The sequence below is a fragment of the Anabrus simplex genome, chromosome 6 (assembly GCF_040414725.1).
Source record: "Anabrus simplex isolate iqAnaSimp1 chromosome 6, ASM4041472v1, whole genome shotgun sequence".
NCBI classification, from domain to species: domain Eukaryota; kingdom Metazoa; phylum Arthropoda; class Insecta; order Orthoptera; family Tettigoniidae; genus Anabrus; species Anabrus simplex.
The window spans coordinates 344457592-344478647 of record NC_090270.1 but is presented as its reverse complement, the minus strand read 5'-3'; the positions used below and the strand labels follow the sequence as shown (position 1 = coordinate 344478647).

Here is a 21056-nt window from a genome sequence, read left to right as displayed (position 1 = left end):
TATTTTTTTAATATAATGTGATGTTTCAGAGGAAATGCATGTTCGTTCGAACCCTGAAGTTTTCTTATTATTTTATCTTTTTATTAGATGGAAAAGAGGGAAATGATTAGGTGTACATAAGGATATGTGTTTGTCATGAGGTTACTGTGTATTCCAATTTATGTTACAAGATGTAGACTCTTTCATTAAGGAGGCTGCACAACCTAAAAGTTATATGGGAATAAATTTTAGTAGGGAACAGTTTGTTTGTTTGTTTTAAGGCATGTAGCAAGTCTTACAGGTGTTTGCATGGCAGATGTAACCAGCTTGAAAGTGCATCGTTGAGTTAGTGTCTTTCAGATAGGCAAAGATGACCAGCTAATTGTCAATGTGTTGTGATTCTATGAGAGAAAGGCAAGATTAGCCTAATAAACTGAGATTTATATAAATGTGTGCTAAGACAGGACGGAGGTGCCTGCTAAGTATTATAAGGGGAAAATATAATGGTGTTAGCTGCGTAGTTAGAGAAAGGCTTGATTTGCCTAGAATGTTCATTGATACTATGTGCCGTGTGTCATATAAAGTAGCCATGTTGAATTGAAATGTGTAATTAAGGCCTAGTAATGTGTATTGAAAAGCATCGAGTTGAGTTCGAGGCCTATTGATTGTATAATGAACAGAGCAGTGATTTGCAGCGTTAATATGTGTCTCCGATATATTAGACTCTCTCAGGCAAGAATTAAGAATCCAATTAGCTGACATCTCTTGCAAGGCAGGCTGTCTCATAGCTGGAGTGTCAGGAAATTTATGATACGACGTGCAAGATGATCTACCCTCAACATGTTTAACTGAGCCAGGATTTCCTTGTGATTTCTAATAAGGAGGAGTTTAGCATCTCAAATTGTAATTCAGATATGCGGGTACACAGTGATATCCTGGGTTTTTTTTTTTCCTTTTGCAAGATATTTACAGGTTTCTTTGAAGTGTTGCATTTATATTGATTTGTGTCATATATGTTTTTGATGTTTATGTCATTGTCATCGTGGTTAAAGACTTGTATATGAGCCCGTAGCTCAATTTGATGGGAAGTCTGTTATTTAAGCTGTCCAATTGTAACAGAAAGGTCTGTTGTAAATTCAGTGTAGTTTTAAGTAGGAACCCCTAGAACAGAGTGAATTGTTTATAAATGTTGTAAATATAACTTGTAATATGGACTGGATCTAGTATAATTCTATTCTGTCGCAGTATGTCTCAAACGTTTATCGAAATTATATCCATCAGGATTTATTAAGATACATTTAACTGCGCCGACTCAAAGCGAAGTAAATTTTGTAAATATTTTTAATATTAATACGGGATATTGCCCGTCTTTTCACGAAATGTATTAATACATTACATACATACATACATTCATTATCATTATAGACTGTTATGCCTTTCAGCGTTCAGTCTGCAAGCCTCTGAGAATTTACTAAACGTCACCACAATCCTCGATTTGCAACTAGTGTTGTGGCCTCATTTAGTTCAATACCTCTTACCTTTAAATCGTTAGAAACCGAGTCTAACCATCGACGTCTTGGTCTCCCTCTACTTCTCTTACCCTCCATAACAGAGTCCATTATTCTCCTAGGTAACCTATCCTCCTCCATTCGCCTCACATGACCCCACCACCGAAGCCGGTTTATGTGTACAGCTTCATCCATCGAGTTCATTCCTAAATAATTTTTTAATAATGTGCACGGCACATATTGGTAATTTTGGCATTTGTTTGAGCCATTTTAAATCGTTTTACTTATTAATTTGTTTACTTTGCAAATTTCCATTATGTTCTTAGACAATAAATGTATCTTACCCCCTATTTTGTATTTTATTCATGGAATTATGCTAATGTTTCCCGTTCACATACCTATGGTATATTTATACTGAGATTTTTTTAATTTATTTTAGCCCTGATCTTACTTTTTGCTAACCGAACACGCAGCTCTCCGACGGCAGCGGTAGACTATTTTAAAACGGGAACGGTACAGTAACTACTCACCTTCAGACCACCAGCTCACAGTATGGCACATGCCAGGAAGGCTGGATGGGAGAGTCTTGTACTGTGAGGTAGATTAGGTAACAACCTAACATGTGGTATAGGCGAGAGATTCTGGGTTAGTTTCCTGGTGTACATACAAAACTGTTGCAACTATTAAAATACCGCTTGTAAAGAAAAACTGCTACACAAAATTTATCATACACATAACTGATACTTTCTTTCTTGACCTTATCGACAGTAATTTTTTTTATCTCAAACAGCTCCAAGGTGAACTCCAATCTTACGGAGATGAAACTGAATATAAAAATTATATGACGTAGTGTATCTGGGATGTGTGTATTAAAATTATCAGAGCTGTCTTGCAAGAACTGGACATTCATGAGATGGAATGGCCAGCAGTGAGCCCCGACCTTAATCCCACTGAGCATGCGTGGGATAGGCTCACAGACTCACCAAGACCATGAACAGGCTCTCATTGAAGAATGGGACCTGATACCGCAACGTGACCTCCGTCGACTTATACAGAGCCATGCCACGTAGGTGCCAAGCTGTGATAAATGCTCGTAGAGGACATACACCATACTGAAGCTCTCCAACTATGATAAAATCCACCCTGGAGGACTGTTCTAACTTTGTTTTCACCCCTACTTGGACATTTCTATTTCTGTTTTGAAAATGAACACGAATCCATCGATGTTCTTTTGTATCCCTCAACAGTAAAGGATAAAGGTCTAGTTGGTAATATACCTGGGTGTGAGGTATTGTTTCGTAGAGGATGGCATATGTTCAAAAACATGTTCCCTTTATTTTTTTTTTGAACTGTGTGTTATTATTATTGATTAAGTGTCGATACCCTATTGCCAGATGGTGAAACTGACTCAGATTTCATAACCAACATACCCTTAGAATACCTACACTCCATTATGCCGTCTGGAATTACTCCAGATGTATTAAAATTGAAAGTTGGTACAAATGTAATATTTATAAGAAATATGCTCACGGCCTTTGGTTTTGTAAATGGAGTGTGTTAGTTATTTACATTTTATGGCCTTCATTGGACCACTCTAGCCAACTTTATACAAAAAATTTTTTAATTTCCTGTCAGCCCAGTACTTCTTCATTCTCTCTGATCTTATCCTTCTTTCTTCATTGGAAATCATCCTTCCTATTGTCTGTTTGTTGATTCTGATTTGCAGTCTGGTTGGTTTGTCTGTGAGTTTCTTGATTTTGTCGGTTTTGTTTCTTAGGTCTTCCACTGTAATTTGTAGTTCATTCATATCTTCCTAGATTTCTGTAATCCACTTAATGTTGCACTTACTATTCCATCATTTTTCTATTATTCTCCTGATGATCCTGTTCTCTGGTGTCCTGATTAGACGTCCAAAAAATGAAATGCGTTTCTTCCCGATTGAGCTCATTATTGGTTCTATTTCCTTGTAGACAATTTCATTAGAAGCTATTCTCCAGTGTCCATCTTTTTGGTATGATTTGTTGATGCATGTTCTAATGATTCTTCTCTCTATCTTGAGTATTTTGTCTATTTGTGCAGTGTTAGTTGTTTTGAAGATGGTTTCGCTTGAGTATGTTATTTCTGGTTGAATGACTGTTTTGCAATGTTTTAATTTTGTTGCTATTGACACGCCTTTTTTGTTGTAGGTATTCTTGGTGACATATTGTGCTCTGGTCAGTTTATTTATTCTGTTATGCCATGCTGGCTTTTCATTGAGGTTATATGTTATGATTTCTCCCAGATATTTAAATTTATGTACAATTTGATTTCTTGGTTTCCTATGGCAATTTTGTTTATGAGTGGTGGGTCAGTAAACATGATTACTGTCTTTTCAAAAGATATTCCAAGACCAATTTTCTGTGCTATTTCCTGTAGTGATATAACTTGTCTGGTTTCCTGAATATTGTTGGACAAGAGAGCAAGGTCATCGGCAAAACCTAGGCAATTTAAACTTATGTTGTCTTTGGGTCTTCCAATTCGGATGTTCTTAGGGTTACGCTACTCTTGTACCATTCCCTCTTATATATTCCAAGGCACAGTTGAACAGCAGTGGTGACAAGCAATCTCCTTGTATTAAGCCTGTTTTTATGATGAATGGTTCAGAGAATTCCCCTCTGAACTTGACTTTTGATTTAGTGTTGGTTAAGGCGAGTTCAATCAATTTGATTAATTTTGGATGGAGCCCAAAATTTCTTAATATTTTCAACATTGAAGGTCTATGGATACAGTCGTAAGCTTTTTTAAAGTCCACGTCGTAAGCTTTTTTGAAGTCCACGAAGGTTATTGCAAGAGGTTTGTTTTGCTTCTTGTAATATGCTATGGCTAATTTTAAAGTGATGATTTGTTCTGCACAGCTTCTCCAAGGTCTGAAGCCTCCTTGGTATTCACCTAATTCTTCCTCTAGTTGCTCTCTGATCCTCCTGCATATCTGCCAACTTTACAAAACCAAAAATCGGGAGATTTTGATCTGAAAATCAGGAAAAATCAGGAGATACAATTAGTCAAAAGTGCTTATTCTATGTGTCCTTCGCAATACAGGAATACTATCGTATATAACACTTATTGTCAAAAAATGCTTTCACAGCCGCAGATCTTAAAATCACAGCAATAGAACCCGCTTTTGGGTGGTTAGGCCGTGTGCATTATGCAGAGTTTCGTCCAGACGTGCCATTTGGACTCATCAGCTGGAATGGCACGCCCCTCCAGGACTCTGCTTAGCAGTAGCAGACCAAACTGCGTGGCCTCGCTGTGTTAGCAAATCAAGTTTGCTAACCTGCTAAAGGAGAAATCATTTCTCCGTTCAAAAAATGCTCCCCCATTGGAGATACAATGTCAAAAAATGCTTTCACAGCCGCAGATCTTAAAATCACAGCAATAGAACCCGCTTTTGGGTGGTTAGGCCGTGTGCATTATGCAGAGTTTCGTCCAGACGTGCCATTTGGACTCATCAGCTGGAATGGCACGCCCCTCCAGGACTCTGCTTAGCAGTAGCAGACCAAACTGCGTGGCCTCGCTGTGTTAGCAAATCAAGTTTGCTAACCTGCCAAAGGAGAAATCATTTCTCCGTTCAAAAAATGCTCCCCCATTGGAGATACAATGTCAAAAAATGCTTTCACAGCCACAGATCTTAAAATCACAGCAATAGAACCCGCTTTTGGGTGGTTAGGCCGTGTGCATTATGCAGAGTTTCGTCCAGACGTGCCATTTGGACTCATCAGCTGGAATGGCACGCCCCTACAGGACTCTGCTTAGCAGTAGCAGACCAAACTGCGTGGCCTCGCTGTGTTAGCAAATCAAGTTTGCTAACCTGCTAAAGGAGAAATCATTTCTCCGTTCAAAAAATGCTCCCCCATTGGAGATACAATGTCAAAAAATGCTTTCACAGCCGCAGATCTTAAAATCACAGCAATAGAACCCGCTTTTGGGTGGTTAGGCCGTGTGCATTATGCAGAGTTTCGTCCAGCGGGTTCTATTGCTGTGATTTTAAGATCTGCGGCTGTGAAAGCATTTTTTGACATTGTATCTCCAATGGGGGAGCATTTTTTGAACGGAGAAATGATTTCTCCTTTAGCAGGTTAGCAAACTTGATTTGCTAACACAGCGAGGCCACGCAGTTTGGTCTGCTACTGCTAAGCAGAGTCCTGGAGGGGCGTGCCATTCCAGCTGATGAGTCCAAATGGCACGTCTGGACGAAACTCTGCATAATGCACACGGCCTAACCACCCAAAAGCGGGTTCTATTGCTGTGATTTTAAGATCTGCGGCTGTGAAAGCATTTTTTGACATTGTATCTCCAATGGGGGAGCATTTTTTGAACGGAGAAATGATTTCTCCTTTAGCAGGTTAGCAAACTTGATTTGCTAACACAGCGAGGCCACGCAGTTTGGTCTGCTACTGCTAAGCAGAGTCCTGGAGGGGCGTGCCATTCCAGCTGATGAGTCCAAATGGCACGTCTGGACGAAACTCTGCATAATGCACACGGCCTAACCACCCAAAAGCGGGTTCTATTGCTGTGATTTTAAGATCTGCGGCTGTGAAAGCATTTTTTGACATTGTATCTCCAATGGGGGAGCATTTTTTGAACGGAGAAATGATTTCTCCTTTAGCAGGTTAGCAAACTTGATTTGCTAACACAGCGAGGCCACGCAGTTTGGTCTGCTACTGCTAAGCAGAGTCCTGGAGGGGCGTGCCATTCCAGCTGATGAGTCCAAATGGCACGTCTGGACGAAACTCTGCATAATGCACACGGCCTAACCACCCAAAAGCGGGTTCTATTGCTGTGATTATAACACTTATTGTCTCTAAACCAGACTGTTGCTATACGAGGCTACAAGGCTAAAAATTACACATCTCTATTCCCCCACAGAAAGTATGTGAGTGAGATGATCGGTCTCTGATAAGCCTTCCGACAATAGTATGAACTCATTCTTCACACGTGTGAATCAGCCATGCACTTAGATGCTATTACTTAGCAAATGCATAGATTAATATATTGCATCACGCGCCCGCGCGATTATGCGAAGCGCAATGCTATTTTTATCAAGTAATAAATTAAAATTCGCCAGAATTGTCTTGAAATGGCTCCTAAAATCTCTAGAAAATTCACTAGTCGCTATTTTTGAAATTCTGTCGCTAAATTACTTAAAAACTCCAAATCTAGCGACTAGTCTCTAGAATAGACTGATGTAAACGAACACGAACATGGCACGCGAGAACGAGAGATCGACAATCGATGTACACGTCGCGATATACAAGTTTCAATAAACATCGCACATTCGCGCGCATTTCTCGTATTAATAAACCTCGATATTTCATTTGTAAGTGGCCAATGTGCGAAGGACTTCCGGCCACTGGCGTACAAAGCTGAAATGGAGGGATTTGAAAACAAATGTTTGAAGTTCACAAAAAATAAGCTAAAATCGGGAGAAATAATAGAATAATCCGGAGGCGGGAAAAACTGTCGAAAATCGGGAGTCTCCCGCCTAAATCGGGAAAGTTGGCAGGTATGCTCCTGTATAGGATTCTGGAGAAAATCTTGTATGTGCAGTCTAAGAGAGAGATACCTCTGCAATTATCTGCATGGAGTGTATATGATAGAGAAAATTATAAAATTAGAAGTCATTACAGGTGCTTCCAAGAATCAGGTAATTTATCTACCTAGGATTGATTTGGTGTCTACTGACAGTAACTTGCCTTTCAAATTTAAAAGGAGGCAGTTCCCATTACATCTTGCTTTCACAATGACCATTAACAAATCACAGAGGCAAAGTTTTGACAAAATAGATATTTACTTGTTTTGGTGCATCAGTTTTGTTTTTAGTCTTTGCTCAGAGCAATTGCAGGCCACTAGCAAGAGTTTGGTTGAATTGTAGTGCATTAACAAGATACAAATTGAATTAAATACTTTATAGGAAATGTAGAACCTCAAGCTGAGAAAATAAAAAGAAACCAACTAGGCCTAACTGAAAAATGAAACCTTAAGAAAGAGTGTTAATCTGCAACCCAGTAAAATGTAGCACTGGGCGACATCCAGAAAAAAAGGGTTGCATGTTTTTAATATTTCATACTTAATTGCAATGATTCTGAATTACAAGTATGTTTATTTCTTATATTTGTTAGGCTATATTAATCAACAGGCATATTGGCATTTGAATAGTTAATTATCTTAAAAATTGATGCATACTGGTACTAATTTGATGACAATAGAATTTTCCAAGTTGATTTATTAATCAGAAGATGTCCACACGAGTTCAAGGTCTATTTCAAGGAATATGAGAAGTTCTGAAAATGACATGTCAACTTTTTTAAATCAACAAGAATAGTTTAACAAGAACAGAAGAAAACTTTTATGACAGACACTTTACTGAGAGTTTTAAAATAATGTTTCACCCACTCATGTTACTCAATCACTATATTCATTCATTCATTCGTAGATTTTAAGATGTTTTCCAGTGTTTTATTAAATGCATTTGGCTCTTTTGTGATGACCAAAGGCTCTAACTTTTACAGTTATTGTTAGACACCTACCATGGGATGAGAAGGTCCCACAAAGAACAAAAATGACCCTGTACAAGTCATGTATCATTCCCATCCTTACATATTCTCTGGAAACCTGCACACTAACATCAAAGGATTGTAGTAGGATTCAAGCCGGTGAAATGAAATTTCTTAGAACTGCCCTCCAAAAGACACGACTTGATCATGTGAAAAATGATGAGATCCGATCTAACCTAGGTCTAAATGAATCTATGGAAGAAAGACTTAAGTCATCTAGACTTAAATGGTTTCGGCATGTTAAATGAATGAATAGCACAAGGTTACCATGTGCTTATTTGGAAAAGAGAATAACAGGTAGAAGACCAGCTGGAAGACCAAGAAGAAGATGGATGGACCAACTGAGGAAAGACGTGGAGAGAAGAGGATGGAACTGGGAATCTGTCATGGACAACAAAATCTTTTTGAATAGGCAACTTTGGAAGATGCTCGTTTTCAAACATCCCACCTGGCTCAGTGGAAGGGCAAACTGATGATGATGACCACAGTAGGTCGAAACATGTACAAAACATAACATGACTAAACTTATCTCTTAAATTGTGAGTGTTGGTCCATGAAGTACTGAGAAGTGGACCCGAAAAATTAAAACTCGTAAGAATTGAAACCACAAAATACCTCTCAGGGTAAAACTAGATCACGCCCATCATACGGGCACAAAGCGAAAATTATGAACCAGTAATAACCTCCTTCGCAAACTCGCTCGCACTAGATGGGGGGAGCAGCCCAGCATTATGCAGACATCTACTTTTTCTCTGCTGCTCTGCTCCAATCTGGAGAAATTTTGCAAATGCTGTTCAAGAAGGCATGGCACTCATAGAGAGCTGCTTACAACCAACGCCAATAATGGGCATAGCACCACCAGACATGACAAGTAGCAGCAGAAAGTGAAGAGACGAAACAAGAGGAAGACCTGAGGCATCTTATGTATGGTTTACTCTTTTTTCTATCAAGGATGAAGTCAAGAAAGAGCTTCCTCCCAACAACAGCCCTTGTTTCATCAGCCGAAGGTCGTTGGATTGCACCGTAGAAGAAAGTAACACCTGGAGAACAATGGCCAGCAAAGCGGCAGGTTTTCACATGCCGTTCAGAATGTGCAGGACTCTCAACCGACTGAGAATTTGAATACCGTAACACAATGCGAAGTAACTCTGAAGAAATGGGTTTACATTGGTGATGAAAAATGTGAATGTGGAGAGGCAGGATTCAATACATCTGTGACCACCTGAGTAAACCATGCAACGAGGATGTTTAGTGCAAATAGCAAGGCAATTAATCAGTGGAAAAGCACAGAGTAGCTTATTAACTGTAGGATATATACCGTATACTAGCTGTAATACCCGATGCTGCCTTGGTAAGTTATATAAAAGAGTTTGATTCAACGGTAGTGCATTAACTTTTGCTTTACGTCGCACTGACACAGATAGGTCTTACGGCGACGATGGGACGCAAAAGGGTTAGGAGTGGAAAGGAACAGCCCCAGCATTTCCCTGGTGTGAAAATGGAAAACCAGGATTTGTATCACCTATTGTAACAATTGATATTTTACAAACTATTTTGTACTTTTAGAATAGTACTCTCTTTGTTTTTAAGTTTCAGATTTTTTTCACTTAAACTTTGTCCTCGTGGCGGCCCAGATTGTTCGGGAAGTAGTTGATCCTTTCAAATAAATAAGTGATAACTGCATGTATTCACGCGTAGCACTACAGATAATACATAATTTCAACTGTCAGCAACAGCCTAGTGAGTCTGAAAACTCTGGATTCAACACTATTCTTTATCATTTTGGACATTTTCTTTTTCACTCCTTCTCTCCCCTATGCTGATGGAGGTTGAACAATATCCAAAGTGTCACAATTCATCTCAGGGACCCCGAAAACTCTCGATTCAACACTAATATTGGTCGTTTTCGTTTATTTTTACATGTCACTCCCCTCCTCAACCCCACACCTAGAGGTGTCTTATACACAGTTCAAAAAAATTAGGGGAACATGTTTTGCAACGTCTGGTATGTGAACGTTAATTTGGTAGATGGGGTTCCAATGGTACTACAACATACCTTGAGACCTTAGCTACTCAGGGTATGTCAAATCGAAGTCATACTCCATCTGTAGACGTAGGCATGCATTAAACTGTCAGGTGATCCCTCAAAACAAAGAGAACAGCGGTGCGTCCATGTGTCGTTGCGAGGTACACAGACTACTGCGGTCATTTGAGCAATTTCTACATCAACCAGCACGTCCCATGAGACACCTTAACAAGGTTCAAGTTGCAAGGGCCGTCACTTTGATCCAGGAAGGATAGACTTTTCGTCGTGTTGCTATGGATCTCAATGTCTCTATGTCAGTTATTCACCGCTTGTGGAATCACTACAATGAAACAGGCCAGTTCATAAGGAGGGTTAGACAAGGTCGTGGACGCATGACAACCCCAAAGGATGACCGATATCTGACCATCTGTGTGTTGCGGCGTCGTTCAGCAACTGTCAGAGAACTGTAACAAGACCTTAAGAGAGTCACTGGAGTCACGGTGTCTGACCAGACAGTAGGGAACAGGTTAAGAGAAGTGTCCTTATGACCCAGACGTCCTGTTTGAGTGTCCCTTTTAACGTAGCAACATCGCGCAGCTCGCCTTCTGTTTGCCCGTACCCACGTCAACTGGCAACTTCGCCAACGGGGACCTGTGTTGTTCACAAACGAGTCCAGATTTCCCCTGGCACAGCGTGTGGAGGTCAACATGCATGGAGACGCCATGGTAAGCAGTACACGCCAAATGTTGTCCAGTAAGGTGACCGATTCAGACAAGGTTCTGTAATGGTGTGGGGTGGCATCAATACTGATAATGTATGGATCTTGTCGTCGTCCGTGGTAATTTTACCGCTGAGAGGTACATCAAGCATATAATACTACAACATGTGTTGGTTGATGCATACAGTGTTGGCCCTAAATTCATACTCGTGCACAACAATGCCAGGGCTCATGTAATAAGCATCACCAGAGCTGTCTTGCGAGAACTGGACATTCAAGAGATGGAATGGCCCGCAGCGAGTCCTGCCCTTAATCCCATCGAGCATGTGTGGGATAGGCTTGACAGAAATGTTCGTGGGCGTCCTGTACCACCACAGACTTTCCAAGACCACGAACTGTCTCTCATTGAAAAATGGGACCTGATACCAGAATGTGACCTCCGTCTAATTATACGGAGCATGCCACGTAGATGCCAAGCTGTGATAAATGCTCGTGGAGGACATACACCATACTGAAGCTCTCCAACGGTGATAAAAATCCACCCTGGAGGACTTATCACTTTGTTTTCGCCCCTATGGACATTTCCGTTCGTGTTCTGAAAATGAACATGAATCCATCGATGTTCTTTTGTATCCTTCAATGATAAAGAATAAAGGTTTAGTTGGTAATATACCTGGTTGTGAGGTATTCTTTTGTGGAGCATGGCATACGTTCAAAAACATGTTCCCCTAATTTTTTTGAACTGTGTACCTATAATTTTTTCCCCCACCGGGCAGAGTGGCTCAGATGGCTGAGGTGCTGGCCTTCTGACCCCAACTTGGCAGGTTCAATCCTGGCTCAGTCTGATGGTATTTGAAAATGCTCAAGTGCATCAGCCTCATGCCGGTAGATTTATTGGCACATAAAAGAACCAATGCATGACAAAATTCCACACCTTGGTGTCTCCGGAAACCTTCAGAAGTAGTTAGTGGGATGTAAAAAGAATAACTTTTTTTCCCAGACAGTAAGTCATATGTGTACCTGGTGTGGTTGAGACCTTGAACATTCTCTTTTATTTTTTATTTTTACAATCTGCTTTATGTCGCACCGACACAGATACTGTAGGTCTTATGGTGATGATGGGATAGGAAAGGGCCAGGAGTGGGAAGGAAGTGGCTGCAGCCTTAAATAAGGTACAGCCCCAGCATTTGCCTGGTTTGAAAATGGGAAACCACGGAAAGCGATCTTCAGGCTGCCGACAATGGGGCTTGAACTCCCTATCTTCTGAATGCAAGCTCACAGCTACATGCACATAACCGCACGGCCTAATCTGTCTGTATTTTCCTCTACCGGTATCTAAGCAATCCTGAAAACTATGAATTCGACACTAATATTGGTTGTTTTCAATTATTTTTGCATGTCGCCCCCTTCCCACTCCATCCCCCATATTATGAGTCTTAGGGGCGTCCTACCCTTCCAGTATTTTTTCAAAGTCCTATTTGTACCAAGTTGGTTGAAATTGCTCCATGCATTCCAGAGCTATATTTTTTTTGCTATTTGCTTTATGTTGCACCAACACAGATAGGTCTTATGGCGACGATGGGACAGGAAAGGCCTAGGAATTGGAAGGAAGCGGCCGTGGCCTTAATTAAGATACAGCCCCAGCATTTGCCTGGTTTGAAAATGAGAAATCATAGAAAACCATTTTCAGGGCTGCCAACAGTGGGGTTCGAACCCACAATCTCCCGGATGCGAGCTCACAGCTGCGCGCTCCTAACCGCACGGCCAACTCCCCCAGTGCAGAGCTACTGTATATTAGAACCACACATATACATCCATTTTTATATATACAACGGCTGATTCAGAGGCCATGGCAATGACTTTTTATCTCCCAAAAATATGCCACCACCAAACATTTGAAAGTGCATCATGTAAATTTCATTACGCTGATGGCAGATAGGGTATGGGTGCATCATTTCCACCGTGATCACACTCTGTATATCAGTTATTTGATGATGATGGAGCATAAAGGAAGTAACCAAAGTCAAGCACCTTCGTCCATGTACTGACCTCGATCAATATTCAGTCCAAATTCCAAAGAACCAATCTCCCAAACTTTTTAATGAAACATTTGTCAAATGTACTAAACAACAATTATGAAATAAACTTCTCACAATTACTATTAAAATGTATCTTCTTTTCTATATACAAATGGTTCATGTTGTGGGTTACTGTAGTCACGTCCTAGTTCGTGAAGCATGGGCAACAACTGGGTGGCCTAATAAGTGGTTCTGAGAGTCGGCATACCAGTTATGGAATGGGAGTGGGCATCTCAGACATATTCTGAGTTATGCCCTCCTTGTGCTCAGGTGGCTAGCACTATATAATCCACTGGTGGTCACTAACCCATTAGAGGAGAGTTGCACAATGTGTAAGCAAAGGTAGCATCCTGCTTCATGAATTTACTGAGCTCAGAACATTTTAAGCAAGCCTTGGACCTATGGGAGTAACAGAGCCCCACTCCCATCTGACAGGTGAGGGATTTTTCGATGATACAGACCACTATCTGATTTGTAGTGAACTAAGTATCTTTAGGCCTAGTACATAGAAAGTGAAATCTGTCTGCAGACAAATAAGGGTAGAAAATCTCCAGGACAAGGAAATTAGAAGTACATGGATATGATTAGTGAAAAGTTCCAAACAGTGGACAATCAAGCAGCTTTAGGATATAGAAAGAGAATGTGTGGCATACAGGGATGCTGTAGTAGAAACAGCAAGGGAATGTCTAGGAACAACTGTGTGAAAGGATGGGAAAAATTGAACATCATGTTGGAATGAAGAAGTGAGAGCAGCTTGTAAACGTAAAAAGAAGATGTATCGGAAATAGCTCCAAACAAGGACTTATGCAGACAGGGAATCGTACGTAGACGAAAGAGTCCGAAAAGAAGTCATGGAAAGATTTTGGTAATAACCTGGAAAGGCTAGGTCAAGCAGCAGGGAAACCTTTCTGGACCGTAATAACCTTATGAAGGGAGGGAAAAATGGAAATGAATAGTGTTTTGGGTAATTCAGGTGAACTCATAATAGATCGCAGGAAATCACTGGACAGGTGGAAGGAATATTTTGAGAATCTTCTCAACGTAAAGGGAAATCTTCCTGGTGACGTTACAGACAACCAAGCTCGTGGGGAGGATGACTATTACGGTAGTAAAATTACACTTGATGAAGTGGAAAGGAGGGTAAATAAACTCCTTTGTCATAAAGCAGCAGGTATAGATGAAATTAGACCTGGAATGATGAAATATAGTGGGAAGGCAGGGAACGAAATGCCTTGATGATGATGATGATGATGATGATGATGCTGCTTGTTGTTTTAAGGGGCCTAACATCGAAGGGCGAAATGACTTCATCAAGTGATAGAATTAGCATGGAGTGTTAGTAAGATACCTTCTGATTGGACACAGGCAGTAATTGCACCTGTCTAAAAGCAAGAGAACAGGAAGGATTGCAACAACTATCGAGCTATCTCACTGATCAGTATACCATGCAAAGTGTTCACTTGGAAAGGAAGATGTGATCAGTGTTTGAGAGGAAGTTGGATGAAAACCAGTGTGGTTTCAGACCACAGGGGGGCTATCAGGATCAGATTTTCAGTATGCGCCAGGTAACTGAAAAATGCTACTAGAGGAATAGACAGTTATGTTTCGTAGATCTAGAGAAAGCACATGGCAGAATACCAAGGGAAAAGATGTTCGCTGTACTGGGGGACTATGGGACTAAGTGTAGATTATTAAAATCAATCAAAGGCATTTATGTTGACAATTGGGCTGCAGTGAGAATTGATGGCAGAATGAGTTCTTGGTTCAAGGGGTCAGACAAGGCTGTAATCTTTCACCATTGTTTTTCATAGTTTACATGGATCATCTGCTGAAAGGTATAAAGTGGCAGGGAGGGATTCAGTTAGGTGAAAATGTGGTAAGCAGTTTGGCCTATGCAGATGACTTGGTCTTAAGGCTGATTGTACCCAAAGTCTGCAGCCTAATATCTTGGAACTTGAAAATAGGTGCAATGAGTATGGTATGAAAATTAGCCCTTCAAAGACAAATTGATGTCAGTAGGTAAGAAATCCAAGAGAACTGAATGTCAGATTGGGGATACAAAGCTGGATCAGGTAGATCATTTCAAGTATTTAGGATGTGTATTCATCCATACTTGCTCCCTCGAGAAAAGACTCTCACACGCACAGAACGACTGCCGTTTGTTTACTTCTCGTGGCCTTCTCGGGAAGGATGTTGTCATGCGGTGCACAATGCTGCCAACCTCTGTACTTAGGAATTAATGGGTGGTGCTTGAGGAACTAATAGGTGGTGGTGGTGATTACTGTCACATCATTGGTCTGGACTGATTCTCGCCGTGCGGACGGTTAGAATAGGATCTGAACAAGACCAGTGATATAGGGACAAGCAAAGATGGTCTGAGGGTGTAAGCCCCAGGTTAGAGCTGCAAGTGGCCTTAAGCCTCTGCTTTCGTGTGCAAACACCATTGGTCTGGACTGGTTCTTGCCATGGATAGGACCCGGACAAGACCAGTGATATAGGAACAAGCAAAGGGGGTCTGGAGGCGTAAGCCCCAGGTTAGAGCCGCGAACCGGCCCTAGGTCTCTACTTTCCTGTGGAAACACCACTGACTATGATAACTGATGGGAATGAGATCACGTGCCACTTTACGTTGGCCAATAGGAATGCAAGTAGCTACTTCAGCAATCAAAATGGCATGTAATGCTCTTCATTAGGTTATAAAAATAAATGTATTCCTGAGGGCGGGATGGTGGGTTCCTGGACTTGCATCTCTCCTCTGAGACGCATTCCAAATAAGATTTCATTAATTTCCACTAACTTATAACAGTACAAAAATCTAGTCTCGAATCGTCAAATTTTACCGTGTATTCTCCCAGGATGGTAGTATAGTAAGCAAGATTGAATCAAGGTGCAGTAAAGCTAATGCAGTGAGCTCGCAGTTGTGATCAACAGTAAGAAGGAAGTCAGCTCCCGGACGAAACTATCTTTACATCGGTCCGTTTTCCGACCAACTTTGCTTTACGAAAGTGAAAGCTGGGTGGAATCAGGATGTATGTTTGTATGTTCGGTCCTCAGCCCTAAGGCTGGTTGGATCTTGAACAGCTATGTCATCAGCTGTCATAGATGGCCTAGGCATCACTGAAGATGCGTACTAGGGAAATGAAGAGCGAGGTAGTTTCCCATTGCTTTCCTCACCAAGCCAGACGTTTCTATTACATATCAGTATTCATAAGTTAGACGTAACAGACATGAAAGTAGCAAGAATGATTGCTAAAACAGACAGGTGGGAACAATGACAGGAGGTTACTCAGAAAGAGGAAATAAAAGCTAAGTTAGGAATGAACTCAATGGATGAGGCCGCATGCATAAACCGGATTCAGCGGTGGGGTCATGTGAGACGAATGGAGGAGGATAGGTTACCTAGGAGAATAATGGACTCTGGTATGGAGGGTAAGAGAAATAGAGGGAGACCAAGACAACTATGATTAGACTCAGTTTCTAACAATTTAAGGATAAGAGGTATAGAACTTAACGAGGCCACAGAACTAGTTACAAACATAGGATTGTGGCAGCATTTGTTTAATTCACAGAGGCTTGCAGACTGAATGCTGAAAGGCATAAAGGTATGTAATGAATATGTATGTATGTATGTATGTATGTATGTATGTATGTTCTATAGCCTATACATGGTCCTTAGGTGCAATCTCCAGTAGGGGAAAGTCAAATTAAATTAAATAATTTGTTTTCTTTAACTGTTTAGTGTTTTGGACATATAAACTGAATTATAAATTAAAACTTGAAGTGGAATTATCACATTAGGCCTAGCTCACAAAGTAATGTCATTTAATCAAAAGATCTTAATGGAAAACTACACCAGAAGCTTCTCCCACAACATAGCTTACTAATTTTGCAGTACTAGGCTATATGCATTTACACAAAGAAACTTCACTTCATTCCATGTATTTCACAGGGTTTGGTGGAATCAGTATGGCTCACTCTAGGTTTTGACTGGGGGTGAAAAATTCACCCAGTGATACAAACATGTCTAAACATTGGCTTTTGGATGGAAAGCTAGCAGCTAAGGTCAAAGAATATCACACAAAAACACCAGCAGAATAAACTTTTCACTCCTTTAAACGATATGTTGAACCATTTCCAATATTTTAAAAGAGTACTCCAAACTCCCACTCAGTCATTTACTTCAAAAGTAAAACTCTAATATCAGCATTGCTCTAAAAATCTTCCTCAAATATTGATTTAATTCTTTAATAGAGTTTCAACATGGATAAAATATCGGTCCCATATACGAGTATTACATTCCTTCAAAACAAACATAATGCAAATTATGGGCATTTCTTCTTTAATAGTAAATAATATTCCTTCAATATAACAAGCCAAGACACTACAAAAATATTAGTCTTGATAATTTTTGCCTAGCATTCACAAAATGATATAACAACTAAAAATAAGAGATACAATCTTTCTCACCTTCTGTGCAAAATGATATAACACTTTAAAAAAATATACAGATACAATGCTTCTCACCTTCAGTGCCAAACAAGCTCCAAATTTTTGTGAACAGTAAGCCCATGTTTGTTCTTGGTCCAAGTTACAATATGTCACAATTCCCGATGTCAACTACAAACATTAAACCATATCAATGATATGGAATACAAAGTATGTTAAATATTCGAACGTATCACAAACTGCAAGACACTTTCACTAGGTGGGATTCTGTTACCAATAAGGAATTAAGAAATACTGGAAAGACAGATCCATTCATAAAAACACGAAACAAATTAGAGGAGATTCATCTCTCGTTCAGCGTTCGACTCGGGAATTCATGTTTAAATACAATGTTCGTATGTTGAAGCAGGATGGGAGCATTTTTTCACTGTATAACCATAACTGAAATATTAGAAAACTCGTATAAAGTAGGCCATTTGTCGCACATCGATGACCATGAACGCTGCTGCTGTCTGTTACTATTTACACTAAATGTCAAAGACAGTAAAAGGTTAAAAGTAATAATAGAAAACTAGAACCACAGGTGTTCCCTTCGAAAATCAAGAGATCGTAGATGTCAACAAATCCCATTAGTTCGTCAATCACATCCAGACGTCATTCCCATGATATCTAATCTAACCACTAAACCCAACCCCGTGTTCAACTATACCGTGACGTCATGGGACAGATGTTATTTCTTTAAATCGATTAAATTATGAATCGATGGTGACATTAATTTTTTTCTATTGCCTTCACGACGTAATCGACCACGAAGCATAAGGAGAAATAACGGGATAAATAAGAAAAATCAGTCTCGCAGATCATTTTACCCGAAAGAATAAACTTTCTGACACAGATATTTTTCATTACATATTCCACTTCCTGTGTATCTTCTGTTCTAAATCGCTGGTAGTTTGATTATCATTTATCCATTTGAGAAAGTACCAGTACATTGTCTTCGCAAATAGTAACTATATGACTGTACTGCTAAAACGCCATGTCTCTATAAGAGATTTTTTTTTTTGGTAGGTTTTTCTGTTGGGGGTGTTGGTTGGATCACTGCCTTCGTGATCTTTGAACGACGATCAGATACGATCAGACCCCACAACTCTGTTTATCCAATAAGAGAAGGGTTCCGGTATTTGAACGCTGCGATCGCTCAGTCAGCTGTTATTTACCCACATCTGAAAGCCTCAGCACCATACCTATTGCTAGTATGGACAGAACTGCTGAACAAATGTCTAGAGACAGGGAAGATTCCATCATCTTGGAGGAAGTCAACCATAAAAATGCTCTATAAAGGAAAAGGAGAGGTGAATAGACCTGAGTCCTACAGAGGAATTGCACTGGAACAAGTAGGTTTTAAACTGCTTACGAGATTGCTGACGCAACGCATAGGCACAACAGTAGATCCGCTTTTGCCGGAAGAACAGTATGGCTTTAGATCAGGCAGATCAACTTTGATGGCAGCTGGAAATCTACTTCAAGACATCCACCGAGCAATTGCCGAACATCGAGGGAAGATGTATGTAGTTTTCATTGACTATACCAAGGCCTTTGACAGAGTAAACAGGACAAAGATGCTGAAGAAGCTGGAAGCTTTAATTGGAAGAACATGGCTGACAAGACTAGCAGTAAATATATTAACAGAAAATTTCGTACAAATAAATGACAACCTTTGCACGTCCAAATGGATCAGCCAAACGATTGGAGTGCTTCAGGGCGACCCATTGAGTCCATTACTATTCAATGTCCTAACGCATGATGTGACAGCTAAGATCAAGAGATGCACTAAGAGTGTAAACGCATACATATATGCCGATGACATGGCATTGGCCTCAGAGAATAGAGATGAATTACAGAGTGCGATGGATCTCATCACAGAATGGGCAGATGAGAATGAAATGGCGCTAAATATAAACAAAACTGAGTTAGTAGTATTCAGAAAAGGTGGTAAATTAGCAAAACAGGATTTTATACAATGCAAAGGACAGAGGCTCAGGAATAGCAATGCCTACAAATACCTCGGAATCACAATTCAAGTAACTGGAACGTCTTTCTCGATACACCTGAGGGAAAGAATAGCCGCAGCAATTGGGAACATCAACGACATCAAGCAACTACCACGCCTGTCCCTGGAGACAGCCATGCGACTTTTCGTAATCAAGGTTATGCCTGTAGCCACATATGGTCTGGAGTTAATATGGGAGTTCCTCTCGAAGAAACAACTGCAAGAATTGGAAAGTCTGAAAGCGAGGTTCCTCAAGCGAGTTCTAAGCGTCTCGAAATACACTCCATCTCGACTAGTCTATGTATTGGCGAGGGAAACGTTTTTAGTGGAGGATGTAAGACTTCACCTACTGCTACCATCCACAACAAGTTATCGAGAACTCTTACAAGAACTAAAAGAAAAAAGAGCAGATATTGGGATGGATTTGTACGGGACAGACGCCATGATCAACCGTGAATGGACACGCACAGGATATGACTTACGGCATACAGTTACGAGGTTTGCCATACATGGGTTTCATCATAAAGTATGCCAGACCTTGAATTATCATGAACCAGGCCCGGATTGCGTGTGTAGACTCTGTGACCAACACTGTGAGAAGTATCACGCTTTACAGTGCAAGCGTAGGCAACAAACGATCACCCAGCTTGCTAATGAATAGTGGAAATGACAATTAAAAGTGCAAAAAAAACATTGTGACAATAAGTGGAAAGATATTTTATTTTATTTATTTCTTAAAATGGCCATTGGCTGCAATAAAATTCTTATTATTATTTACCCACGCATTTCCACGTGATTCCGTTGCTTAGAATTACCTAGGCTAATATCAGTGATTATTTACAGTCATCACTCCATGCATAGGCGTACGCTAGACCTGTGTGTATTATAGCTTGTCATTTTAATGCATGCATGTATTGCAGGAATGTTATTACCGTATTTCGTTATAATGGTTTTGTTGAGTGTCGTTTTTTTATGCGTTACAACATGGTTTTTTCAGCTAATATTACGCATCATCCTGTATTATATTGTATTTTATGGCAATATCATTACAGTACGGGTAATAATATTTAAGAATCCATGCTGTCGGTAGAACGAGTATGTAAATGTCTAGGGAAGCATAATACGAAAACTGACTCCGAAATACCATTTGATATTCAGTGACAAATCAGCTGGTGGATATCTCGCAATGCAGTTCGCCATTGATTCCGCAGCAGTTTTCGGCACGGCAGAAATACCAAGCATGTTTTTTAAGTAAGTAGCTTTTATGACCATACACGAATTACATTTATAATTAAACACGAACACCTTGCTTACACAAATACTGTATTGAAAGTGTCTCATGATACACTGTCATAAAACAACCTCAACAAAGAATAACACAGTTCTATATAACTGCAGTGGTCGACATGCGCGCATTCTACTGGGATATAACAGTCTCCCACGCTTATTTTGAAGAAGAGAATTTGGTGATCACTTAAGTAAGATAGTCCTTAAGGTACTGCGGCGGACGGCGTGTCCTATCTGGTCGGCAGGTTAGGTTTGTGGGTGGAGGTCCGTTTTCTTCTGCTTCAAGTCTTCGATTTTGCATGTCTTCTTCTGCCTCAAGTCTTTAATTACTGTCAGGGATTGGCTCATTCATCCAGACAGTGAAGATGAAA

At 40.3% G+C, this 21056-nt stretch overlaps 1 protein-coding gene across 1 annotated transcript in view; it reads right to left on the bottom strand.

Annotated features, from left to right (window-relative positions):
* Arl5 (ADP-ribosylation factor-like 5) overlaps positions 1 to 18082 on the bottom strand; it is a 72302-nt gene extending 54220 nt beyond the window's left edge. The window contains exon 1 of the mRNA XM_067148917.2: positions 17427 to 18082. Within this exon, the coding sequence (XP_067005018.1) occupies positions 17427 to 17472 (46 nt within the window). The 5' untranslated portion in view covers positions 17473 to 18082. The remainder of the gene's footprint in view (positions 1 to 17426) is intronic.
* Positions 18083 to 21056: the final 2974 nt, after the last annotated feature.